The 26,987-nt window shown below is 47.9% G+C and overlaps 1 protein-coding gene across 1 annotated transcript; it reads right to left on the bottom strand.

Moving 5' to 3' along the window:
- Positions 1-1,376: 1,376 nt before the first annotated feature.
- CHRND (cholinergic receptor nicotinic delta subunit) lies at positions 1,377-26,321 on the bottom strand. Its single transcript, XM_081911123.1, has 12 exons — positions 26,206-26,321; positions 22,111-22,256; positions 20,671-20,715; positions 20,117-20,226; positions 18,759-18,914; positions 17,836-17,951; positions 13,229-13,429; positions 12,442-12,553; positions 10,887-11,001; positions 8,703-8,907; positions 3,905-4,023; positions 1,377-1,787 (listed from the first exon to the last, which is right to left on the bottom strand). Exons 1-12 carry the CDS (start codon positions 26,249-26,251, stop codon positions 1,605-1,607), a joined length of 1,554 nt encoding a protein of 517 aa, XP_081767249.1. The 5' UTR covers positions 26,252-26,321; the 3' UTR covers positions 1,377-1,604.
- Positions 26,322-26,987: the final 666 nt, after the last annotated feature.

Genomic DNA, 26,987 nt, shown 5'->3' with positions numbered 1-26,987 from the left:
TGTAAGCAGCATTTGCTGTTGTGCGTATCCGGGGAAATATTTTTTAATTAAAAGGTGCATATGCAGAAATACCTGTACACCAGGATGGGAGAAGATACCGTAGGGCGATGTTCTCCCTTCCCTGTCAGATGCAGGATGCTTCAGAATACCAGTTGCTGCGGATCATAAGTGAGAAGAGTGTTTTTGCCCTCAGCTCCTGTTTGCAAACTTCACATAGGTTTCTCTGACTGCTCAGGTAAGGACAAAAACCACATATACATTCCATCAAGCCATATCTCCCGCTGATATGGATGGCAAGTGGTGTAACAGGAACAATATTACCTTAAAACCCCCAGCAGGAATGTGTGGAAGCTCACTTGCCAAATGCGCACACAGAATAAATATCAGATCTGAATGACCCATTTGCAAAACGAGCTTCATGTCTGGAAGAGGGATGGGGGATAAAGTTAGTTCAGTTTGCATTCTAATGTGGACGTACCTAATTTGCTCCTCCTGATACAATACACAAACTGAAACACAGCCATCCTTTAAGCTTTGTACTTCTCTAAAGTTTGCAATGTAGCATTCCAACCAATAATGTCACAGGAATTGGTAGAACAGAGGAAAGCATGCATTAAAAAGGCATATATTTGTGAAAATAACATTAAAAATGCAGTTTATTGCTGGAAACGTCTTGGAAAATGTCTATATTAGTCAAAACTGCATACAAAACTGAGTATATGTTGGATAAATGCATACTAAACGCTGACAATTTTTCACAAGGACTCTTTAAAAAAGCAAACTGATATGTGGGGAACTGAATCTAAGATTGGAAAAAAAGAGAAACTGACATGTTCAGATTTGTCCATCCCTAATCTGGAAACACTTTTACTCCCAGGTAAGTGTGTATTGGACTGCAGGATGTTGAAAAACTGCATCAGGAAGTAGTGTTGGTGAAGGCACAGTCATTGCCCAATAGGTGCTTTGCATGGCTGGCTTTTCCATAGTTTAAACCACATTTCTTTAAAAAAGAGAGGGGTGGTCATATAGCACCTGCTTTTCATGCAGAAGGCCCCAGATTCAATCCCTGGCATCCCAACGCAGGGCTGAGAATGCCCCCTCCCCTGAAGAGCTTCTGCCAGTCAGTGTTGACAATATTAGGCTAGATGGACCAAGGGTATCTGACTTGACATAAGGCAGCTTATAATATTTCTCTGTCACGTGCAAGAATTTACCAGTGATGGAAAGGGATACATTTTTTTGTGTGGAACGTAGTGAGGGTGGTTTTCTTCTCCCAGAGACACATTGCCTAAGAAAAGTTACATCGACCTTTCCCCCCTTGCTATCCAGGGCTCTTCTGCCTGAACATGTTCTCCCTGTAGTTTCGGAGCCAGCGCTTGGGAAACACAGCTTTTATTGCACCGCAAGAGACAAGGCAGAAAAGCAGAGACAATTTAAGAGAATGCAACACGCCAGCTGGCTTGGGAGGCGAGTGTGAGTTAGTAGGGGCTGCCTCCCATCTCACAGGTAAGAGGAAGGAAAGAAGACCAGCTCTCAAATGGAGTCCAGGGCCTAGGGCAGCCCTCTGAATCTGGGGAGGCGGCGGTCAAGGGTCCCCTCCAGCTCTAGATGTAATTCTTGTTGGCTTCATTGTAGTCGTAGGGGTCCCCTTCGAAGGGCAAGGGCGGAGGGTGGTTGTAGGACCCGTTCAGGAAGATCCACAAGGTGCCAAGGCTCAGAACGGGCATGATCAGGAAGAAGCAAAGGCGGTCCACCGTGCGCGCAATGCTGTTCCAGTTGTCTATCTCCTGCCAATGAAATCGCAAGGTTCGGAAGGGCCCAAAGACCACAAAATCTCTCCCTCTCCCCCCCCCCCCAGAGGTCATGGCCCAATTCAAGCACACACGGACCTTCCCATTTCCCGGTCGATGCATACAGTACATTCTGCACCACAGGCTGACACAGAAAGTGAGGGTATCCAAGGATGCTCTCTCAGCAGCTGGGCTGCGCAGCAGAGAATAATAGGATTGCAGAGCAGGAAGGGAAACCAAGGGTCATCTAGTCCAACCTCCTCTCAATAAAGCATCCATGACAGATTACCATCCAACCTCCGCGGCACATGAGCCAAAGGCTGGTCCTATCACTCGGTTGGTGTGAGCAGCCAGAGATGAAGGATGCAAAGGGAGGGCTGGGCTCAGCTGGGATACATTAGGCTCCCAACTTGAGGAGAGGTTACATTTTGGCAGGGGGTGGCGATTGTGTAGTGTAATAGCCTGGGATTGGGCTCGGACTTGGAACCAGAGGAGTCTCAGTCCGTACCGGATCCTTTGCCTCAGGCGGCATCTGAACCTAGTCTGGGGCCTGATTCTGAAGAGTCCCAGTCTGCACAGGTTCCCTTGCAACAAGCACCAGCTGGGCCGAGTCCGGGGCCTGATCCTGCCCTGGCTCCAGATGTGGGGATGACCTCATTGCCTCCAGCTGGGCCATCACTTACAGCTGCTCCACTACAGTTGGGTCAGGGGAGGCTGAGGCGGTCCCTGGGTCTAGTAACCCACCTACGTCTCCTGAGCTGCAGAGACTAAGGTCTGAGAGAAGGAGAGACCTGAGTACTTGCAGGAGGAGTGCTCGCCTTTGGACGAAACAGGGAGGTGAGTCGCCGGGGGATCAGGACCGCCCGTTACCCCGACAAAGATAAAAGGCTGTCGGACCCCGCCCCAGGTTGAGGGAGCAACATTGCTGTTTGCTAGAACCTGCCTGAGATTCTGTACCTGTCCTTGCCTGGTTTCCTGCCTCATGTCCTGCCTTGGCCCTGTCAGACTGACTCCCAGCAGAACCTTTGGATTCTGGACCGGACCTGGACCGCGTTTCACAGGTTACACCCAGGCCCAGCACAGGTGGAAAGCCAAGAAGGCACATAGTCATAGCAACCCCAGAACTGCCCCTGTGTGGCCATCCTTAATTTCTCAACGCTGGCATGCCAGGCAGTCCTTGCTTCCCATGAAACCAGAAGGCAGAGAGCCTCTTAGAGCCAAAAAGACCTTCCTAGAGCCCAGGAAGCAACGTGGAAAGCCTCGAAGTCATTTCTGCAGCAGGAAAAGAGCTTTTAATCTCTCCACCTTGCATATGCTTAATTTGTGTGGCCGCCAGATGTGTAAAGCTGCAACCCCGCAGTTAAATGCGTTGCAAGTTGCGAGCCTGCCGTGTTGCAAAATTGCAGGTATAAGCTTGGCATGTAGAAGGTCCCGGGTTCATCCCCAATGGCACTTTCTGGGAGAGCCATTCCATAGCCCTCTCAAGGGAGCCCTTGAGAGCAGCTGCCAGTCAGTGCTGCACAGCACTGAGCTAGATGGAATAGTGATCCGACTTGGTACAAGGCCGCTCTAATATAATCATTACTATTTAAGATGATTTAACATCGTTAAAAATGGTTGTATGTTTGGCAGAGATTTAGCCTCAGTCCCTCCTAATCTCCTGGATCCAGCAAGGGTTAAAATCCAGTAGAGCATTCAATTCCCAGAGTTCCCTGGGAAGAGGAGTTTTTTAATATTTTGTTGGAAGCCGCCCAGAGTGGCTGGAGAGGCCCGGCCAGATGGGCAGAGTGTAAATATTATTATTATTATTATTATTATTATTATTATTATTATTATTATTATTTAAACCCCTCTGGGAACTGTAGCTCTGTGAGGGCAGCAGGGGTCCCTTAACAACTCTCAGCACCAAACAATAAACTACAGATCCCAGGATTCCTTGGGGGAAGCAAGGACTGTTTAAAGTGGAATGATACTGCTTTAAATGCATAGTGCGGACGGGGGGCATCGATGACTGTTGAGGAATGCATTGTAATCTAAGGCACTAGCAAGGAGCTGTGGCTCAGAGGAACCAAAGGTAAACCAGAGATGAGCCGTGACCCTTATGCCAAGCCCACCTCATTGTAGTCATTCTTGTCTCGCGTGTGCTTCACGATGAAGTTGGCTCCCGTGATCGCCGGCTTGATCTCATTGTAGAGCTGTTCCTGTGTGCCCTCCACCCCGTGGGGGTTTGGCCCTAGCGGACAGAGAGGAGAGAAGCGGTGAGCAAGTGACATCCAGGAAATGCAGGGTGAAGGCAGCCACCGAGAGGGCAGCACAGAGTTTGGGTCCCAGCTCCCGGATCAAGCAAACTGGGCTATGATGGGTGGAGGGAGGAATTCAGTTCAGTTTGCACTTTGGGGTGAAGCTACCCAATTTGCGGTTTCTGGGGGGGACCTGAACTGAAACATACAGCCATCCTTCACAGTGCAGTTCTCCAGCCAAGCAGTGGGCGCAAAAATGTGTCGGCTGCATATAAAGTCAGTATCAAATATAATAATAATAATAATAATAATAATAATTTCATTTATACCCCGCCCTCCCCAGCCAAAGCCGGGCTCAGGGCGGCTAACACCAATAAAATCACAGTAAAAACGTAAGGGGGGGAACCAATTTAAAATACAGGTTAAAATGCAATTTAAAATGCAGCCTCATTTTAAGAGTAGTTGATAGATCAAGACCATAGGGGGAGGGCAACATAAGGGTCAGACTGAGTCCAAAACAAAGGCCAGGAGGAACAGCTCTGTCTTGCAGACCCTGCAGAAAGATGTCCCGCAGTGCCCCAGTCTCTTGTGACAGAGCGTTCCACCAAGTCGGGGCCAGTACTGAAAAGGCCCCGGCCCTAATTGAGACCAATCTAACCACCTTGCAACTTGGGATCTCCAAGGTGTTTTCATTTGTGGACCTTTCATTTGTGGACCTTAAGGTTCTCCACGGGGCACACCAGGAGAGGCGGTCCCGTAGGTACGTGGGTCCTCGGCCGCATAGGGCTTGAAAGGTCAAAACCAGCACCTTAAACCTGACCCTGTACTCCACCGGGAGCCAGCGCAGTTGGTAAAGCACTGGATGAATGTGTACCAGTGGTAAGGACCCCGTAAGGAGCCTCGCTGCGGCATTCTCCATTTTGGGGAAGCAAAAGCACATTTTATTGGGGAAAACTTCTTTGCAGAAATGTGCATATTAAGCACAGCTGACAGATTCATCCATCCATAATCAAGATGACCTCAGTGGACTCATAATCAAAAAGGGGCTTCATGGAATCCTAGAACTGTAGAGTTGGAAGGGACCCCCGTGGTCAACTAGTCCAACCCCCTGCAATGCGTTGAGAATATCCTCTCCGATCTTTGGAGCTGCTGCTGGGGTGCAGGGCCCCTTGCCAGCCCCAGAGAGGCCTCCCCTGGCCACCCACTGGAACCAAACCTGGGCCACAGCGAGACTTGGGTGGCCATGCAGTCCACTTCACAGAGGACAGTCCTCAGCTGCCTTCTTGTGACCCTAGTAAGTGAGGCTTCAGTGGGGGTGTCAAGAGTGTATGTACCATATTTTTCGCTCCATAAGACGCACCCCCCCTAAAAAGTAAGGGGAAATGTCTGTGCGTCTTACAGAGAGAATGTGTGGTCCCTGGAGCTGAATTGCACAGGGGCTAAAGCAGATCATCCTCTTTTTTTTGAAAGAGGGAAGCGGGTGTTGAAACAAAGCCGCTGATCCTTTGCCGATCAGGAAGAGAGATAAGGGACGCTAGAGATAAAGGAGGCTGCCTGGGAGTGGGGAGGTAAAGACAGCAAACTTGCAAGAAGAGGAGACAGGAAGACTAAAGCAGTAAGGAGAGAAATTAGAAGAAAAGGAGGAGCAAAAAAACTGCTCCAGCTAAGGAAAAGACACTAAGGCAAACAAGAGGGAAGGGGGTGTTGAAAGGAAACAGCTGATCGGTGGGATCGGAAGAGGGATAAGGGACACTAGTGGAGGGACACTAGTGGAGGGGGGAGTAAAAGCCCATGGAACCTCAGGATTTTTGCATTGGGTCACCCCAAATTCACCATCAGATCACATGTCTGTGGCCACAGCATGAACCACAAAAAGCATACACCCACTGTTTCGTTCAGAATATTTTTTGTTTTGTTTTCCTGCTCTAAAAACTAGGTGCGTCTTATGGTCAGGCGCGTCTTATGGAGCGAAAAATACGTCTCGCACGCAGGGCAGCGCCTTCCCGTTTCGCCTCAGGCGGCAAGATGGGATGGGCCACCTCTGCTTCTCTGCTTAAAGGTAAAGGTAAAGGTACCCCTGCCCGTACGGGCCAGTCTTGACAGACTCTGGGGTTGTGCGCCCATCTCACTTAAGAGGCCAGGGGCCAGCGCTGTCCGCAGACACTTCCGGGTCACGTGGCCAGCGTGACATCGCTGCTCTGGCGAGCCAGAGCCGCACACGGAAACGCCGTTTACCTTCCCGCTGGTAAGCGGTCCCTATTTATCTACTTGCACCCGGAGGTGCTTTCGAACTGCTAGGTTGGCAGGCGCTGGGACCGAGCAGTGGGAGCGCACCCCGCAGCAGGGATTCGAACCGCCGACCTTTCGATCAGCAAGTCCTAGGCGCTGAGGCTTTAACCCACAGCGCCACCTGTGTCGCTTCTCTGCTTACAGGGTCTCTAATCTGCCCAGGGGCGGCTGAGGGTGTTTTGAAGGTGCCGCAGTCTGGTTTGCCACTGATTTGCAAGATTTCTGTGTTCCCTCTGCAGTATTTAACTTATAAATTAGTCGCCATGCGAATCGTTGTCACTGAGTTGGCTGCATAACGTTTTTGGAATAAACATTCCACAGTTTACAAGCAGATGGGTGTGTGTGATCACCTCCCTTCGCTAAGAAGTGGGGGCTGCAGGAGAGGGGCTCAGGCTCTATTGTCCCCCCCTTCCCATTGCAACAACCCTGCAGTGTTCACGAATGCAGATTAGCGCATCGTCAATTCTCGGGCTTTCAAACATTTATCTATTTATGAACAATATTTCTAAGCTGCTGTTCTGATAGCAGCAATAATAAAAAGCATGGCCCACAGCAGCAGTGCAAGGCAGGCATAAAAAATTTACAACCCAAGCGTTTATATCCACCAGCTAAATTTACAGTCTATAAAAACAATATTCGAATTTCCTGGCAGCCAACGTGTTTTGGAGATGGTGCTCTGGTGTTAGATAAAAATTCAGTTTGAATTTGAGTCACAGTGAACCAGAGCGGAGGTTCTACTGACTGGACACACTGGTGTGTGTCAGTTTATAATTCTTTCTAAACTTTCCTTGCTTTTCACATCTGACCCGACGTGTAATTATAATGCATATTTTATGTAAGTTGGTTAAGACTTTTTTAAGGATCATTATATCTTGGTGCAGAAGCCTCTCTCAGGCTCGTTCCAGTTCTCATAAAAAGCAACCAAAGGAGGTTCCACTGTGATTCAGTGGTAGAATCCTACATTGGCTCCCAGTATGTTTCTGAGCAAAATTCAAAGTGTTGGTGCTGGCCTTTAAAGCCCTAAACGGCCTCAGCCCAGTAGACCTGAAGGAGCGTCTCCACCCCCATCGTTCTGCCTGGACACTGAGGTCAAGTGCCGATGGCCTTCTGACTGTTCCCTTGCTGCAAAAAGTGAGGTTACAGGGAACCAGGCAGAGGGCCTTCTTGTTGGTGGCGCCTGACCTGTGGAACGGCCTCCTATCAGATGCCAAGGAAATAAACAACCATCTGACTTTTAGAAGACGTCTGAAGGCAGCCCTGTTTAGGGAAGCTTTTAATGTTTGATGCTTTATTGTATTTTTAATATTCTGTTGAAAGCCGCCCAGAGTGGCTGGGGAAACCCAGCCAGATGGGCGGGGTATAAATAATAAATTATTGTTGTTGTTGTTGTTGTTGTTGATAACTGAGCACTCAGGTGCTGCTTGAGGTATCTGGTTGGCCACTGCGAGAACAGGATGCTGGGCCAGATAGATCAAGGGTGGAGGAGCCTCATGCTGGTGGGCCGGGGGGGGAGAAGTCCAGGCCTCTCCCTCTGGCCCTTGGGAGTCTCCCCAGGCCACACACCCCTTCACCCTCTGCTGGAGTGTTTTTGCCTGGCTGGACTATGTCCTAGAACTCTGACCATGCCTCTTACCTGCGTGGACTGAGGGCAGAGGAGGGCATGTGAGTGGGCATAGAAACCAGCCTCCTTTGCAACCGTAAAACCCACTTTTGCCTCTGGCCCAGCCCACCAGGGATATTAAAAAATAATAATTTTACAACTTGTGCCTCCTTGTTTCTCAATTTGACCCTTTTACCCAGTTTTGCAGGTTTTGTGGTATTTTATGCGTTGTGACTTGACATTATTTTTATTGATTATAGTTTTGTAGTTCTTTATCATAATTGTTAAGTGTAAACTGTTTAATCATCATCTGCTGATATTTAATTCTATTATATTCTAATGAATATTGCTTTGTTCGATATAGGTTGTTCATTTCAGGTTAAATCTTTTCAGGTTGTGTCCTGTGGCGACCCAAAAGTATCAGAAAGGGTTACTTCCGGGTTTCGCCGCTCGCGCATGCGCAGACGCTCAAAATGATGTCACGCGCATGCGCAGAAGCAGCAAATCACAACCCATGGACACACAGACGCGGGGGGGGGGTGTTCTGCTCAGGTTGTGAGCGGGGCTCCGGAACAAATCCCGTTCACAACCAGAGGTACCACTGTATGGCTCACAGAAAACTGTTGAGAAGAGCATGTGGTCCCTTGGGTCTGTGTTCTCATACGCCTGCCCTGCCCTCTGTAAGTTCTGCCTCGTCTTCTCTCCAAGCCCTCTGAGATGGTGACCCTCTTCTGGTCCCCTGGGAGCAGTGACCACCCTCTGCCCCCCCCCCCACAAGCTCACTGGCAGGGGTGATGCGGCTAGTCAAGCCGTGCCTCTCCGACTGCTTCTCGAACATCAGCTCGCTGCGGGACTTGACGGTGAAGTACTCCTCCGCCTTGGCGATGTAGCCCACAGAGCTGCATCGCCGGATCACCGGCCTGTGTTCGGGCTCACTCTCGGCCGGTTTGGACATGCGAAGGAGGCGAGGGAGGGTCTCCAGGAAAACCTGCAGCATTGGGGAGACAGGGAAGCAGAAAGGTTGGGGGAGGTAGCGTCATAAGAATTCTAAGCACTCAAATATAATTTAAATGTTCATAAATGTCCAAGGCAAACACATGCATAAGTATATAAACCGCATGTCTGAAACAGTACAGGAGAGCAATCCTGAAGCCATTTTGACTCTCCCAAATTGACCTCAAATGGTCCTCTGCCTTCCCTTTGTCTTTTTGCTTACAAATCCTGTTTAAGGGTGCATCTGTGTATGAATAGAGTGAGCTTGTGACCTGGACTCAGGAACTCAGTATTAACCATCACAAAAGAATGGCCAGGCTGCCCAGGTAAAGCAATCAGTGACCATTATCAGGTATCCTGGCAGGCAGGATCTCTGCTGTAGACCGCTGCCTTCTGTGATGTATGTATGATGTTTTGGGGGGTGGTCTTGGGCTACAGGGTGGGCAATTTCAAAAGTCTATATAAGGGCTTGCGCACCATTGTTCAGGGTTCTCCTCCCTCCTGCGTGTGGTGAGTGAGGACCCTGTTGCAACAGTTTAATAAAGATCAGGCTTACTAACTGCTTTGCTTCTCAATATTCTCTGTTTGGCCTCTGTTATTTTCTCCCACCGATAGGGGACCCACTTAAGGACTCTACATGGGCTCTTGGATAAGGGAAAAGGAGCAGTTTTTTCTTATAACAGTTGGGAGGAATACCCCATGTCTGCATACCCTCCAACATTCTCCTGAAGAAAATCGGGGCATGTAAAATCGGGATGTCCATCTTTGGGTGCCACAAAACCCAGCGAAAACGCAGCACCACTGCAAGAACCAGTGCTGGCTGCAGGCACCAGCTCATCCCTGGGACTTTCTGGGATCAAATCAGAAGCCAGGGCGGCTTCTGTAACTCTGGGAATTAAAATAGGGATGCTTGGAAGGTATGTTGCTGCTGTGCATTGAGGTCTAAAAACTGGCCTTCAACCCACACAGGGTTCTTGAAGGCCTCCTTGTGCAAGAGATTAGTCCTTGGGGACAGGCCGTAGCTCAGATGGTAGAGCGTCTGCTTGGCATGCAGAAGGTCCTGGGTTCAATTCCTGGCAACTCCAGGTAGCACTAGGATCAGACTTCAGGGCAGCTGCCTACCAGCCCCATCTGGTACTCCAGCTGAGACCCTCTCTGCCTGCAGACTGTCTGGCCAGAGTGGTGCATGTTCTGGTTATCTCCCGCTTGGACTACTGCAATGCGCTCTACATGGGGCTACCTTTGAAGGTGAGCCGGAAACTACAACTAATCCAGAATGCGGCAGCTACACTGGTGACTGGTAGTGGCCGCCGAGACCACATAACACCGGTCTTGAAAGACCTACATTGGCTCCCAGTACGTTTCCGAGCACAATTCAAAGTACTGGTGCTGACCGTGAAAGCCCTAAACGGCCTTGGCCCAGTATACCTGAAGGGGCGTCTCCACCCCCATCGTTCAGCCCAGACACTGAGGTCCAGCGCCAAGGGCCTTCTGGCAGTTCCCTCCCTGCGAGAAGTGAGGCTACAGGAAACCAGGCAGAGGGCCTTCTTGGTGGCGGCGCCCGCCTTGTAGAACGTCCTCCCATCAGATGTCCAGGAAATAAACAACTATCTGACTATCGTGTTTTTAATATTCTGTTGGGAGCTGCCCAAAGTGGCTGGGGAGGCCCGGTCAAATGGGCAGGGTATAAGTAATAAATTATTATTATTATTATTATTATTATTATTATTATTATTATTATTCCTGCTCAGACCCAGAGAGCCGCTGCCATTCAGTGTAGGCAAGAGATGGTCTGACTGGGTAGAAGGCAGCTTTGTGGCCCAGTGAGAATTTGAACCCCAGTCTACAAGAGGTCCTACTCTGACACACCATCCACTATGCTACACTGCCACGCTGGCAGTATTTCCTGGGCGCATGGTATGTAGGATTTACACATCTCCACCCCCTCCCTGTTACCCGGCCCTCACAGCTCACCTCTTTGGTCCAGTCGGTCAGGATGTGGGTGCTGGGGGTGCGGAAATGGATGTTGAGCTCTGTAACGATGGCTACCCCCACGGCAGTCACAAGCAGCATGACGAAAAGCAGGTACCTGCCCAGGGAAGGGGGGAGAGGCAGAAGGTGCATTTGAAAGAAATGGGGGCTTCGGGGAATCGCCTTCCTCTCCCATGGCAGTGAATAGTAAGATCAAACGAAAGGAATGACTTACCGGTTAGATTCTTTAATAATCAGTGAGAGACAAAAGAACACGTCTCCCTAGAAATGACGGTGCTCCCAATTAAGGGTTACTCCCCACTCTGTCCCTATTAATCTACATCACTCCTATGTCTTGTAATCTGAGTTTGTACGCTCTGCGCTTCCTGTTCTGAGACTTTCTGAGTTCTTCTCGACCTTGGGGAGGGCGGTGGAGGAATGGTACCCAAAGACTGTGAATCTGTTAACCCTCTCTCTCCCAGTTGTTCTTCTTCTAGCTGTTCCCCATCCAGTATTTCCCAGCTTCTGCCTTCAGAACTATGCCCCTCTGCAAACCACTGTTCCAAATCTATACTGTCTTCCTGCTCCTGGGAAGATTCAGGATCAAGGGGAGGGGGTAGCTCCCACCATTCTTCCTTAGTGCGGCCTTCCTGACGCAATATTTATGTTTTCAAATGATGGTGCCCTGCACAGCTGCTCCCCCATTCAAGAGCCTTCCAGGCAGCTGCACAATTCATACTGAACGACGGAAATAATCTGAACGAACAAGGAAGGGGGAGAATGCAAAATGATAAGGACCACAAAGGGACAAGCAGGCTGAGAACACAAGTAAAGGCTAGCTGCTAGATTAGGTTCAAGAGGGAGAGCGTAGCCATCACGGCTGGTAGACCTTCATAGCCTAGTCCTCCAAGATAGTGTTCCAGGCAGAGCAACTAATGCCAACAGTGTCCTTCAGCTCTCTATATTGGACAAACAGGCCAGACCTTACACCAAAGAATAAACGGACATAAATCGGACATCAGGAATCACAAGACAGAGAAACCAGTAGGAGAACACTTCAATCTCCCAGGACATTCTATACAAGATCTCAAAGTAGCTGTTTTACTACAAAGGAATTTCAGAAATAGACCGGAAAGAGAAGCTGCTGAATTGCAACTTATCACCAAACTTAAAACCATGGAGACACCTGGTCTGAACAAAGACCTTGGATTCTTATCTCATTATACATGACAAAGCCACTTTTCACCTTCTCACCCATTGCTTTTTCCTGTAAGACCTATTGCAGTCGTTAAGAGTCGTCAACAGGCTCATCACAGCTATCTGCCCATCACCCATTCCCCCCACCCTTCTGAGTAATACCCCTCCCCACCTTCTCACTATATAGAAGGGTCTGGTGACTTCTGTTTCAGTGTATCTGAAGAAGTGTGTATGCACACGAAAGCTCATACCAAGAACTAACTTAGTTGGTCTTTAAGGTGCTACTGGAAGGAAAATTTTTTGTTTTGACTATGGCAGACCAACACGGCTACCTACCTGTAACAGGCAGAGCAAGACTTACTTGCCAATGAGAGGGATGGCTAAGGAGGTGGCTGGGAGACGCTGGGAGATCAGCAGCAAGAAGACAGACTGAGCCAGGAGGATGGAGATGGCCAGGGTCACCTTCTCCCCACCTGGAAGGCACAAAGGGAAAAGCAGAGGGGAGTTTATTAGCCGCTTTCCTCTAGGAAGCAAGACATAGAGACTCACACAGATAGTATGAGCGCTGAAATCAACTGCAACAAACAGGAGCAATGAAAACTCAAAGCACACCTGTGCAGGTAGAAGACAGGCCTTGTGGAACCTGCCCCACTAAAAGAGGCTCCAAATACCTGCGAGCCTTCAAATTAAGGGTTAAAAGGCTAGGAGAAGATAAAAATAAAGAATAAGTTGCCTGGCACCTGCAGATAGAGAAAGATAGTGCCAGGTGTGGCTCCCTGGGGAAAGTATTCCACAAACAGGGAGCCACTGCTAAAAAGGCCCTTCTAGAATATCACCACCCTCTGGGCCTCCCATGGAGGAGGAAGACAGAGAAGAGACTCAGATGATGACTGCAGGATCTGGGTCAGTTCAAGAGGCGATTCTTGGGGTCATTGGGGTCCTGAGCCACATATTTCTCTATAGATCAAACCGGAACTTCAAATTGAGCCTGGAACTGGTGCTACACATCCCACCCTCATTGGCACATGCTTCGATATGGATAGCTCAGTTGGTTAGAGCAGTGTGCTGATAATGCCAAGGTTATAGGTTCGATCCCTGTCTGGGGTGGCTGCATACAGAGTTGGACTCGATGGTTAGATTTTGCTCACAGTCAGCAGGCAGGTAGAAAATCAGGATGATCATGAAGGCGATGAGGATGCAGGGGGTGACGATGTTGATGATGTAGAAAAGCGGCTTGCGCTTGATGATGAGGTAAAAGGTGATGTCCTGGTGCTTGTTGCTGTCGCGAGGGGCGCACGGGTCAGTGTTTTTGCGGGCCGGCCTGTGAATGATCTCCCATTCGCCATTCTCTGGATAGGGGAGAGAGAGAGAGAGAGAGAGTATGCCGCAGTTCATAGGAACCCAGAATGGAGAGGGCTCCTAGCCAGTGGAAGTACAGCAGCAGCGTTAATTTGGTTTGCAACTTAAAGTTTAATTCTGTTAATGTTAAAGTCAACAAGCCATGAGGAAGATGGCGGTGTTGCTTAGCAGCCAGTCGGAGCGGCACAATCTCTATTGAGGTAACACATGCTCTGGTTGGCTGCGTGGTTCTGAGGAAGTCTTCCCTCTGTGTGTCTGGTTATGCGTCTCCCTGCTACGTACAAGGCTGTAAGTAAGGACAAAACATCTCTGCTCCTTTCTCCTCAATCTTTTTTGGCACCAGTTGGCTCATTTTGGAATTTGGAGAAAGTGCCAAGGGGGCGCCAGTCACAATATGGCTGCTGTCGAAATGTAGAGGGGCACAATATGGCTGCTGTTGAGGCGAAGCATAATACAAAATGGCCGCCACATCTAAAAGATTAGGGGAAAGAGACAGGCATCTCCGCCACCAGTGAAAAAAGGTACCTACATCAGCCAGTGCCACACAGCCACAGAGAGAAGCTCCTCTGTTCAGAATGTGAGGGTAGGCATCCAGTCCTGACATCCAGAGTAATGTGCGATACGATAATCTTTATTGTCATTGGCCCATACAGAACAACGAAATTGAAAAAATCTACATTCAAAAACCAGCAAGCCTGCTATCCCAGCCTGGTTAGCCCGCTAAAAACTCTGATACCCCATAATTAAATACAATATACTCCCATAGAGACTACCTTACACTGCGTTTAAAACCAAAACTGCATTTCGATAGAAACTCTTTCTCAGGCGGCTAGTCCTGTACCTTTATACAGCTTCTTCCAGAAGGCAGAAGCTGAAAGAGATCATTTCTGGGGCGTGCACTATCCTGCACTATCTCTGCAGCTTTCTTATGACACCTGGAAGCATAGATTTGATCCACGGTGGGAAGAGTGCACCCAATTATTCTCTCTGCAGTTTTTACAGTCTTTACAACCCTGGACAGCGCAGCTCCCAAACCACACACACAGACCATAAGTTAATACACTCTCCACAGTACAATGGTAAAATGCCATCAACAGGTCCTTTGAGAGATTATTTTTCCGGAGGATTCTCAGAAAATATAACCTCTGCTGTGCTCTCTTCATCAGGTCTTTAGTGTTTTCTCCCCAGGTTAGGTCATCTCTCAACTCCATTCCCAGAAATCGAAACACCGAGACCTGTTCCACGCACTTCCCCTCCATAATGAGTGGCTGAATATTCAATTTACATTTCCTGAAGTCCACCATAATCTCTTTATGCATATGCTCAAGGGGACATTTTCAAGGGAGGAGAGGCCGAGCCAGTGCAAACATGAAGCGAGCAGGAAGATCAAACCATCTCTTCTCTACTGTTGATTTTTGAGGGGTTATTGACTCAGCCTCCATCTGCAATGAGGTTAGCAGATGGGAGTCTGCAACAAAAAAGATGCAGCACGTCTGCTGAGGACTCCAGCCCCTCCATCCCATCCCTTCTCCCCCTGCCCCCCCCCCCGCCAGCTACACAAAGCGATGGCACGCAGTGAATTGGATCCGAAAGAGGGTGAATTACTGTGCTATTACTGGATCTGCCAAATGGAGATGTTGTGAGGATCACAACAAGATAATTGTGAGAAAGCGCTTTGAATGCTCTGCAAGTTCCACATAAACGCAAGGAATTATTATTTTGTATTGACGGGCCGTGGTTGCAAAGTGCTGTCTTAATGCGTTATTGTCTTGAAACTCTGCACAGGGACCCCCTTGAGTGCTGATAAGTAAAATTACTCCCAAGCTCTTAACAGGGGTGTCGTGAGCATTCAAGGAGAGGGGGGCAGACGCGCAAGGCCCATGAACCAGGAGAGAGGCAGGCAGGGTGGACATTTGGCATTCTCCCAGAGAATGCTGGGAGATGTAGTTTCATTAAGGGTGCTGCCACATTGTGGCTTAGGGCCCTCGTGTTTATGGGACCACCTCTCCTGGTCTGCCCCGCAGAGGACCTTAAGGTCCATGAATAACCGTAATTTAGAGGTCCCGGGCCCTAAGGAAGCCAGACTATCCTCCACCAGGGCCAGGGCCTTCTCAGTGATGGCTCCGACCTGGTGGAATGCTCTGTCCCATGAGACTAGGGCCCTGCAGGATTTAACCTCCTTTCGCCGTGCCTGTAGGACAGAGATTTTCCCCCTGGCCTTTAATTTGAATTCAGCCTGATCTTTTATTCCCCTTCCTTCCCTCCCCGTCCCCTTTTATGAAGATTACCCGCTCTTGGACCTCACAGCTAATTCTCCCCTGGTCTCCTCGCTGGCCCAAGTAGGACTAATTCAGCCAGCTAGCCCTGGTGACTATCTAGTGTTTAGTAGATGGATTTGCCCTAAATTGATTTCTGAACTTTGAATTTTATTATTATTAATCTTTTTATACTGTATGTTATGCTGCTTTTACAACTAAGTGTTTTAAATTGGTTGTTAGCCGCCCTGAGCCCGGTTTTTGACCCAGGAAGGGCAGGGTATAAATAAATTATTATTATTATTATTATTATTATTATTATTATTATTATTATTATTATACTCCATGAGATGGTAAACTACAGGTCCCAGGATTCTCTAACCGAAAGGTCTAACCTCAGGCCCTCCAAGCCACTCTTTCTGGCCCTCGAAACTTTACCCATGCCACACCCTTCTCCCTTGCCGTGTTGGAAATTCAAGCCCTTCTCATGAGAAACTGGCAACTCTCCCAGGCACCCAGCTTGATTCCCTTTTGACCTCCCTGGCTGCATTCCCCAGCAAGATCCAGGCTAGGTCTCGATAGGCGATTCTTCTCAAACGTGAGAAGAACACCCCCCCTCTTTCCTGCCCCCCCCCCCGGCAGGGGAAAGAGATAGACAGAAACGTATTTACATGCCTTTATTTCTGTCTTTGCAGCGTTACAAAAAACAGGACTGCTCTCTTCAAATTTCAGCAGTGTTGTGACAAACATTCCCTGTACATCCTGTACAGCTCATATTACACTGTGCACACTGTGAAATGACTGTCCCTCTGTTCCCACAGCAGTCCCAACATTCCCATCATGTTTACACTTCAAGCTAGGACTTTGCAGCTGCATTGCTTCATTATCGTAACATGCCATTCCCTCTCCTGGCCCTGCTTCATGCCCGCCTTGGGTGCTTCTCCCTGAATGAGATGTGTCCTTGAACCCTGACAATGCCTTCCTGGAGGAGAGAAAGGTGTGTTGGTGTGTCAAAACTAGCCTACTGTACAGGGCCGGATTTAGGTTTGATGAGGCCCTAAGCTACTGAAGAGGAAGGGGCCCTTTATATGTTCAGCTGTCCTTTGTCAACAACAAATTGTCGCTTTTTTGTGTGTTGAATATACAGTCATACCTTGGGTTACAGACGCTTCAGTTTGCGCGATTTCGGGTTGCACAACGCGCTGAACCCAGAAGTACCAGAACAGGTTACTTCTGGGTTTTGGCGCTTGCAGATGCGCAGAAGCGCTAAATTGAGCTTTGCACATGTACAGAAGCGCCGAATGGCAACCCGCGCATGTGCAAACTTGGCGCTGCAGATTGCGAACATGCCTCCTGCATGGATCACGTTCGCAACCCAAGCATCCACTGTATGCTATATGGTAATTTATGGACCTAATAGGTACCTAAAGCCATAACGGGATCAAAATAAATAAATTATGTATTATATAAAATCAATCAGTAGGCATAAGACTCATACCCTTAGTCTGTGCTGCCTGGTCATCAGTCTACAAGCACTCTTTAATATTACACAACAGGTACAACAGCTTGAGCTACATTCAGTTGTGCTGCCCTGCACTATGCAGCTGCATGCTACGTGTTGCCATGTCCATGCAGAATGTAGGCACCCTATATATAGAAATGAGCAAACCAGTGATATTTTAGGGAGCAGGCTAGCAGCCGGGGCCCATGACTTACGTCATAGGAGCCTACACAACACAAAACACTGTTGCTGTATATAGGTTTTATTTTATTTATTTTTTATCTTGTGGAAATGTACACCCACCTTTTTTTTTTTTTGGAAATGTACACCTTTTCCCCCCTTTAAATTTGTTGGGGACCCCCAAGAGTGCAGGGCCCTAACCTATAGCTTGTTTAGCTTATACATAAGTGAAAATTGCACTCATTGCTCCGCCCAGTTTGCCTCTAGCCCCGCCCACCGCCCACACGTGGCCCTTGGCATGTTGCCCAGATTGGAATGCAACCCTTGGGGTGGAGAATCTTCCCCCAGCCATTGAGGACGATGGTTTTCTGCCCTACAGCTTTGAAAGGGCATGGGTTAGGAGACCTCCTCCCACCACTGCTGACCCCCCTATAGGAGGACATTCCCCCCCCCCACTTACCGGTGAATCCTTCCGGGTCGATGGTGATCCACTGCACCACGTATGACTTATTGGTCTCTTCCTCTACCTTCGACATGAGTTCCAGGTTGATCTCGTTGGCGCTGTACATCAGAGAGCTGGGAAAGGCAGGCAGAAAACCAGTCAGCAGAGAATCCTGTGGCAGAAGGTTCCATGGATGCCTTTGAACCGTCTCTGCCCCACCAAGCAAACTTCATAAAACTGACGGACGGTCTGTTTGAAGCCTTTAAAAACACACACACATGGGAACTTCAGGCCAGGCGACCCCCCCAGACCTCAATAGCTGTGACTCCTGCAATACAAGGGGTTGAATTAGAGCAGGGATGTTCAACCAGTAGATCGCAATCTACCCGGTAGATCCCCGGCTGATCCTGGTAGATCGTGGGATCTCCTAAAAAAAGCTCAACAACTCTGGGCAATCTATCCACCCCCCCACGCTCCTCCTCCCTCCAATGACAATGGGTAGATCACTGCCAGATTTTTTTATAGTGGGAGTAGATCACAGTCTCTGGGGAGTTGGACGTGCCTGTATTAAAGGGAACCAATTCTGTGATCAATGTGTGCCAAAAAGGAGAGAGCGTGCACTTGACAGGGTAAAGCGAGCATAAGCAATACATATATTACCATCTGGAAATGCATTATATGAGGGGAAATGGTTTGCCAAAAAAAAATGTGTGAATCAGAATAATAGAATCATAAAACTGTAGAGTTGGAAGGTGTACCCCAGGGGTCATCTAGTCCAACCCCTCCCGTGCAGGAATCTTGCTCCCAGTGCTGGGCTCGAACCCTGAGGGGAAGAGTCTCTACTGCACTCTCCTGAACGAGCCATGTGGCAGTTTCTAGGGACCCAACCACCCAACCACACGGGCTGAAGAAGCCCGGCAAGGGGGCTGGAGGTTCCTCACGTGAACTTCAAGGTGCAGTTCTGCCAGTCGAAGGGGAAGTAGTTGACATTGATGGGGCAGGCGCTGCGGAAGATGGCGGGCGGCAGCCAGTAGACGCTGCCGTCCGAGAAGAGGAGGATGTTGGCGTCGTAGGTGGCCTCAAAGGTCCCATCGTTGCTGCAAAGGGAGAGGGAGACAAGGGGCTGAGAAGGGCATTGTCCTTCCGGGGAACTGCTTCCTGTCCGCTGTGGCAAGGCAGGCCTCCAGGTAGCAGGGAGGCGAATGCAGGGGGGAGGCAGGCAGGAAAAGCCCGCAAGAGCCGCACACAAGCTTCGTGCGGCTCTTGCGGGCTTTTCCCCAGGAGGGAGAAGGGACTGGTGGCCAGTCAGTCCCTTCTCCCTCCTCTCAGCTGGAGAGGTTGCGCAAGGCTAAAGAGGAAGCCAAGGCAGCTAGCGGGATGGATCGCACTCGCTGCCTTGGCTTCTTTTCTCTTTGGGGCTGGGGGGGGACCCGGGCTTCCCCCGCAGCACCGAGACTGCTCTTTGGGGCTGGGGAGGGGGAATAATTTTTTTTCTTGATTTCCCCCTCTAAAAACTAGGTGCGTCTTGTGGTCCGGTGCGTCCTATAGAGCGAAAAATACAGTACTTCTTAAATCTGTATACCGCCCCCCTCATCCGTAGATCTCAGGGAGGTCCGCAGCATAAAAATACTAATATAAAAATGCATAATGCATAATCAAAACAAAGACAAACGAATATCCCACGCCCTCTGACCACCCACTCTCACAAACACATTTAAAAGGGTATCAGATGTTAATCACTATGCAAGCTTTAGTAGACATCTGATAGGGCAGCTTTTTAATGTGTCATGTTTTATTATGTTTTTATATATGTTGGAAGCAGCCCAGAGTGGCTGGAGCAACCCAGTCAGATGGGCAGGGTACAAATAACGAAATTATAGTTGTTGTTATTATTATTAATCAAAGGCCTGGTTGAAGGGAAACGTTTTCGCTTGCCACCTAAAGCCATATAACAATGGCACTAACTGAACCTCCCTAGGGGGAGCATTCCACAAATCTTGCAAGATCTCGTGGGGCGTTCAAGATATCGCGAGATTTCAGCGTGATCTCGCTGGAAAACGGCGTTGCTTCTGACCGTGGAGATTGTGCAGCAACGGTAGGGCCGGGCAGCACTTCCCATTTTGCCTCTGGTGGCAACACAGGACATGCCGCCCTTGCCCAGCAGCCCATGTAGGAAAGAATCAGCCTAGAGGGAGACATCGCCCGCTAAGGTTCTGCAGAGCCAGCTGCCTCAGAAAGCAGAGGAGCATGGTGGTCCCACTGATTTGGCAACCCTAAGGGCGACTTAGCTGGTGCTCACTTGTTCTCCAGGACAATCTGAGGCAGCCACAGCTTGTCCGGCGGCAGGCGGAGCACACCGACGCCTCCAAATTCTGTCTCGTTCCATTTCAGCCGGTAGTCCATCCATCCCTGCAGGGATTTACTTTATTTTAATGACCTGCAAAAAAAATTCTATAATGCCAACGTTAAGAGAGATAGAGAAAATTCACGGCAGCAAACAGCGTGAGATCAGCAATGAAGTTACACCCATAAAACAGAAGCCTGATGTGCCACGAATCAGGAGTTCAAATTAGAGCATTAGCTCAGCTGGAAGTAGTGAAGATATACAGTAGTACCTTGGTTCTCAAACGTCTTGGTCAGGGGTCCGCAACCTAAGGCCCATGGGCGACAAGCGGCCAGTGTGCATCATTTTGCATTACTTTGTATGGGAAAGCGCACCTTGGTTTTGGAACGCATTGGTTTTGGAATGGACTTCCGGAACGGATTAAGTTTGAGAACCAACACACACACAAACTTCAATGACCAGGCTTTGATTTGGGTCGGAGGAGTTGGCAGGGGCATTCTGCTACTCACATGCTCAATCCAGACATTGCTGGTGAGAGTTTCGTCGGCCTCTTTCTGCAACAACACACAACAAGGGACGATCAAACCCAGCGGCATGGGAGAGAGTTGCGTGCCCCCCAAAAAAGCTCAACAACTTAGCTGCCCCCCTAAAAAAGGCTCAACAACTTTGGCCTGCCCCCCCAAAATTGGGGGCACTGGGCAGTTTTTGCACCCCGGTGCCACATATGCTAAAGACGGCCCTGAGTACCATTGCTTTTGTCACAGAGGATGCTGAGGCTTTGAAATTAGGCTGCTGCAATTAGGAAGAGAAGGAGAAGGGAACAGGAACACAGGAAATTGCATCACACCAAAGCAACCCGTTGGTCCATCTATCCCAGACGAAAGGCAACGGTTCTTCAGAATGCACACAATAAATTTATGGGCATTGCAATTGTAAAATTGGGACAGGCTTTGGGGATTACATGATCTAACCAGCAGGGCAGGATCTGCAACACAGGACACAGATACAGTAGCCCTGCGGTGATGGCCATTGCCTGAGATGGTTTTAAACCAGAGCTTGGACAAAATAAGAACCTTGCTGGATCAAGCCAATGGTCTCTCCAGTCCAGCATCCTGTTCTCACATTGGCCAGCCAGATGCCTGTGGGAAACCCATAAGCAGGATCCAAGCACAGACCTCCTGTGGTTTCCAGCGACTGGCATTCAGAAGCATCGCTGTCTCTGACTGTGGAGGAGGACCATTTGTGGCTAGCAGTCCTTGATGGCCCTCTCCTCTTCTATGAATTCATCTAACCCTCTTTTAAAGACAGCTAGTCCTTTTCAAATCCTGGAGGTGAGGTCTATCAAATGCTTCTAGCCACAACAGTGAAATGGAGCATCCATGTTCCGCAGCAGTGTACTTCCTGAAGGAATGACCGCCGGGTGTGGAGCACACTTCCACCCGCAGACAAGCCACAGCTGTCTGAACATCATGCCCTCTATCTAACCTTTGCTCTCTTAGTGGTCTGCCGTGCCCTGTCTGTGACCTTTGTCTCCTTCATTATTCATTGTTCAAGGGGAAAGTGACGCGGTGGAAACAGGTGCCAAAATAACTTCGTACCACCCCACGACCGCGTGATTGGAAGAGGTAAAGGGCACAGTCCAAAAATGTATCTGACTGGTTTTGCATATTGTGCTAATAAAAAGAGCCTCAGCAGAGCTAGCTGGCAGCTTGCTTGTGCACAGCTCACCTGCATTACCAACTCCTGCCTCATGTCCCTCATTTCAACATCTGAATGCAAGATGTGGGGAGGGGCCATGGGTTTCCCAAAGGCATCCGGTTGGCCCTGTGGGGAACAGGAGGCTGGACCAAATGGGCCTTTTTGGGGCTAATCCAGAGGGGCTCTTACGCTCTTCACGTAAGACAACAAGTGGCGAGCAGTTGCTGACGGATCCCGGAAGGTGGGCTCACCAGGGAGACGAGATTGGAGAGGGTCAGCGCCAGGGAGACGGTGACACTTTCGTCCTTGGATGCTACGGGCCGCAGTTTATTGTTGTAGCCATTCTCCTCAAAGAGGTACTTGATGAGCTTCTCCTCCATGTTCACGCCCAGGGTTGCTGGAGGGAAGGGGAGAAAAGCAGGGGGAGCTCAGATAGACCCCTCTTTTGCAGTTGTTCATCCCAGGAGCTGGCCAGAGAAGTGGCAGAGCTTTGCTCCAGCTCATCAGCCTTCCTGCAAGCTCAGACGTTTATTTTTATTTTTTTATTTATTAAAATGTGTATACCGCCCTTCATCTGTAGAACTCAGGGTGGTTCACACACACACACACAAAATACAACAAAAACACACAAAAATGCATAATAAAAAAACAACAAGCCAATACCTCCCCCCAAATGGATTTAAAAGGGTAGGTAAAGGGACCCCTGAGCATAAGGTCCAGTCGTGGCCGACTCTGGGGTTGCGGTGCCCATCTCGCTTTATTGGTCAAGGGAGCTGGCGTACAGCTTCCGGGTCATGTGGCCAGCATGACTAAGCTGCTTCTGGAGAACCAGAGCAGCGCACGGAAACGCCGTTTACCTTCCCGCCGGAGCGGTACCTATTTACCTACTTGCTAAAATAACAGTAGGCTAGAAACAGATTAGAACTCGCACCAGCTTTCGGAACACCTGGGTGTTGTTGTTTAGTTGTTTAGTCGTGTCCGACTCTTCATGACCCCATGGACCAGAGGACGCAACCTGTGTAGGCTTGTCTAAGTGAAAATGTTTTGGGCAGGTGCCGAAAACAGTGCAGAGACAGGGCCTTGCTGACATCAGCAGGAAGAGTTGCTCACAAGAGCTCTTTGAGGTAGGATAGGCTGAGAGACAGTGTCACCCTGTGAGCTACGATACGATACAATACGATAATCTTTATTGTCATTGTCCCATACAGAACGAAATTGAAAAAATCTACATAAGACATTCAAAAACCAACAAGCCTGCTATCCCAGCTATCCCAACCTGGTTAGCCCACTAAAAACTCTGATACCCCATTTTTAAATACAATATACACCCATTTGTTGTTGTTTAGTCGTTTAGTCGTGTCCGACTCTTCGTGACCCCATGGACCAGAGAACGCCAGGCACCTCTGTCCTCTACTGCCTCCCGCAGTTTGGTCAAACTCATGCTGGTAGCCTCGAAAACACTATCCAACCATCTCGTCCTCTGTCGCCCCCTTCTCCTTGTGCCCTCCATCTTTCCCAACATCAGGGTCTTCTCCAGGGAGTCTTCTCTTCTCATGAGGTGGCCAAAGTACTGGAGCCTCAGCTTCACAATCTGTCCTTCCAGTGAGCACTCAGGGTTGATTCCCTTCAGTATGGAGAGGTTTGATCTTTTTGCAGTCCATGGGACTCTCAAGAGTCTCCTCCAGCACCATAATTCAAAAGCATCAATTCTTCGGCGATCAGCCTTCTTTATGGTCCAGCTCTCACTTCCATACATCACTACTGGGAAAACCATAGCTTTAACTATATGAACCTTTGTTGGCAAGGTGATGTCTCTACTTCTCAAGATGCTGTCTAGGCCTGTCATTGCCCTTCTCCCAAGAAGCAGGTGTCTTTTAATTTCGTGGCTGCTGTCACCATCTGCAGTGATCATTGAGCCCAAGAAAGTAAAATCTCTCACTACCTCTTTCTCAGGCGGCTAGTCCTGTACCTTTATAACCCTGGACCTTCTTCCAGAAGGCAGAAGCTGAAAGAGATCATTTCCGGGGTGCGCACTATCCTGCAATATCTCTGCAGCTTTCTTATGGCTCCTGGAAGCATAGATTTGATCCAAGGTGGGAAGAGTGCACCCAATTATTCTCTCCACAGTCTTTACAACCCTGGACAGCATTGTTTTTCCCCTGACTGTGCAGCTCCCAAACCACACAGAGAGACTGCACAGAGCTTTCTGGCCAAGTGGGGATTCAACCCTTGTCTCCTGGGTCCTGGTCTGACACACCAACCATTACATCACATCGGCTCTCAGTTTAACCCTTCAGCTGAACCTGGATGCAATATCCCTCTGGTTCTGCCCCTCTTTTGAGTCAAGGCAGCTGCAATACAACAACCCCCCTTTTCTTTCAATGCTCTCTGTACCGGAACACCCACGCTGGAGCATGAAATATGAGAAGAAAAGAGTTCCCCTGAGCAAACGCAGAGTGCCCAAACCCCTTCCCCGTCTCCACCATCTGGTAAGAAGTTTCCAGGTTCAAGATTATGCATTTCTCTGAGAAGGCATGAAAGATAAGTATCCACAAGAATTTTGGGGAATAAAATGTGAAAATTCCCACATAGAAAATGAGAAGAATTGTGCCTATGTGTTTTGCCTCATCTATCAGCTTCGATAAATGCTGGAAGCTTATTCTGGTTTAACATGAAGGGGGATATATAATGAAATGAAAAGGATGTTTAAAATAACCTTTTTGGGGGAACCCCAGAAGATTTTCTTTTGGGAATTATAGGGAGAGAACTACCTAAAATGTATAGAAACTTATTCATGTATGCTACCACAGCGGCAAGAATGTTACTTGCCCCAAAATGGGAAGAAGCAGAAGTCCCAGTAAAGGAAGAATGGATACAAAAACTTGTGGAATATGTAGAAATGGCGAAGGTTACTGGAAGAATAAGAAATCAAGATAACAATTTTTTAAACAAAATAATGCAAATGGTTTATTGAATATTTACAGATAAATTATAAACAGATAGAAACATTGGCAGGGTTATTGTAATAACCTGCAGTTTCATGAGTATATATTTAAAGAAGATGAATAAATGAGCAAATTAAGTTCATTTGGATATGCAGAAGATGTTAAAAACAAATTTAAGAAACTGCAGAAAGAGGGGGAAGGAATTGAAGTTCTGAAATATCAAAATGAATGTAAAATTAGTGAAATATAGATAGATGATAGATTGACAGATGATAGATAGATGATAGATAGATAGATAGATAGATAGATAGATAGATAGATAAATAGATAGATGATGATGATAGATAGATGATAGATGATAGATAGATATAGATAGATAGATAGATAGATAGATAGATAGATAGATAGAGATAGATAGACAGATGATAGATGATAGATGATAGATGACAGATATAGATAGATAGATGATAGATGATGATAGATAGATATAGATAGATAGATGATAGATAGATAGATAGATAGATAGATAGATAGATGATAGATAGATAGATGATAGATAGATATAGATAGATAGATGATAGATAGATAGATAGATAGATAGATGATAGATAGATAGATAGATAGATAGATAGATGATAGATAGATAGATAGATATAGATAGATAGATAGACAGATGATAGATGATAGATGATAGATGACAGATATAGATAGATAGATGATAGATGATGATAGATAGATGATAGATAGATAGATGATAGATAGATAGATAGATAGATAGATAGATAGATAGATAGATAGATGATAGATAGATATAGATAGATAGATGATAGATAGATAGATAGATAGATAGATAGATAGATAGATAGATAGATAGATAGATGATAGATAGATAGATAGATGATAGATAGATAGATAGATGATAGATAGATATAGATAGATAGAGATAGATAGATAGATAGATAGATAGATAGATGATAGATATATAGATGATAGATAGATAGATAGATAGATAGATGATAGATTAGGTAGATAGATGATAGATAGATAGATAGATGATAGATAGATAGATAGATAGATAGATAGATAGATAGATGATAGATAGATAGATAGATAGATAGATAGATAGATAGATAGATACGGTAGATAGATAGATGATAGAGATGATCGATATAGAGAGATAGATGATAGCTAGATAGCATGAAGGGGCAGAAAAGTCCCTCCTTCTCCCTCCTGTTGATGCCAATAGCCTGACCCCCAGGACTCCTCACTAGAAGTGAACCATTCACGTATCCACCTCCAAGTCTCCCAGCTTTGGAAGCCACCTTCTTGCTGGGAGCACCTCCTGCGCCTTCTCCCACTAGGCCCAGGTCTGCAGGCTCTGGCGCGCAGCTGCATCCTTACCTGGGAGGATGAAAACCCAGAGCAGAGCGAGTGTCCGCCTGTCCATGTTGGCACCCGGGTCGCCTGTGCCGTCTCTGTGCCCAGCTCCCCCTCCGAATGCCTCAGCCGTGTTTTTTCCAAAGGGGACGGAAGTCCGAGCTGGGACCGTGACTTGGGAATGTGGACAGATGGCGGCAGCTGCAAGGCTGGCAGGGGCAGGCAGGGAGAGAGTTAGAAAATAGCTGCCGGACTGAGGAACAAGAGGCAGCAAATCTATTCCTTCCTTCCCCGCTCTGAGCCAAGAGGGACGTTGTGCTCCGGGCAAACAACAAGGGACAAAGAGTTGGCAGGGCTTGAGCTGCCCCACATGGAGGGGCTCCCCTGGAGGGGCAAAGCACCCCGATCCCAGCCTGACCCCTCAGTATGCAAGGTGTAGTTTTTGTGCTGTGGGTATCAGGTGGAATGGAGGTGCAGGATCAGTTTTGGGGGCAGAAATGGAGCAGTTTCCATAGGAACGATTGTGGAATATGGATATAAAATGTACCGCATGTTATGGTTCAAGAGAAAATTATATGAAAATGATAGATCGTTGGTATCTAACACTGAGTAAGCTGGCAAAAATGTATAAATCTAAATCAAACAAGTGTTGGAAATGTAAAGAGAAAGAAGATTCTTTTTATTTTTTAATTTTTTATTTTATAAAAATTTTATTAGGATTTTTACATTACAAAATAGAAAAAGAAAAAAAGAAAAAATACAAAATAAAAGTTGTTAAAAACAGTCAATCTTTTCATCACATTATT

This window comes from Podarcis melisellensis, assembly GCF_964234715.1.
Source record: "Podarcis melisellensis genome assembly, chromosome: 5".
In the NCBI taxonomy this organism is placed as follows: Eukaryota; Metazoa; Chordata; class Lepidosauria; order Squamata; family Lacertidae; genus Podarcis; species Podarcis melisellensis.
The sequence above is the reverse complement of the archived record's forward strand: the minus strand, read 5'-3'. Positions and strand labels throughout refer to the sequence as shown.

Coding starts and splice junctions, on each gene's coding strand:
- CHRND (XM_081911123.1), bottom strand. CDS start 26,251: ATGGACAGGCGGACACTCGCTCTGCTCTGGGTTTTCATCCTCCCAG. Junction 13,430..17,835: donor CGACCCGGAAGGATTCACCG/GTAAGTGGGGGG, acceptor TCCCCTATCCAG/AGAATGGCGAATGGGAGATC. Junction 11,002..12,441: donor GCCATCCCTCTCATTGGCAA/GTAAGTCTTGCT, acceptor TTCCCTGGGCAG/GTACCTGCTTTTCGTCATGC.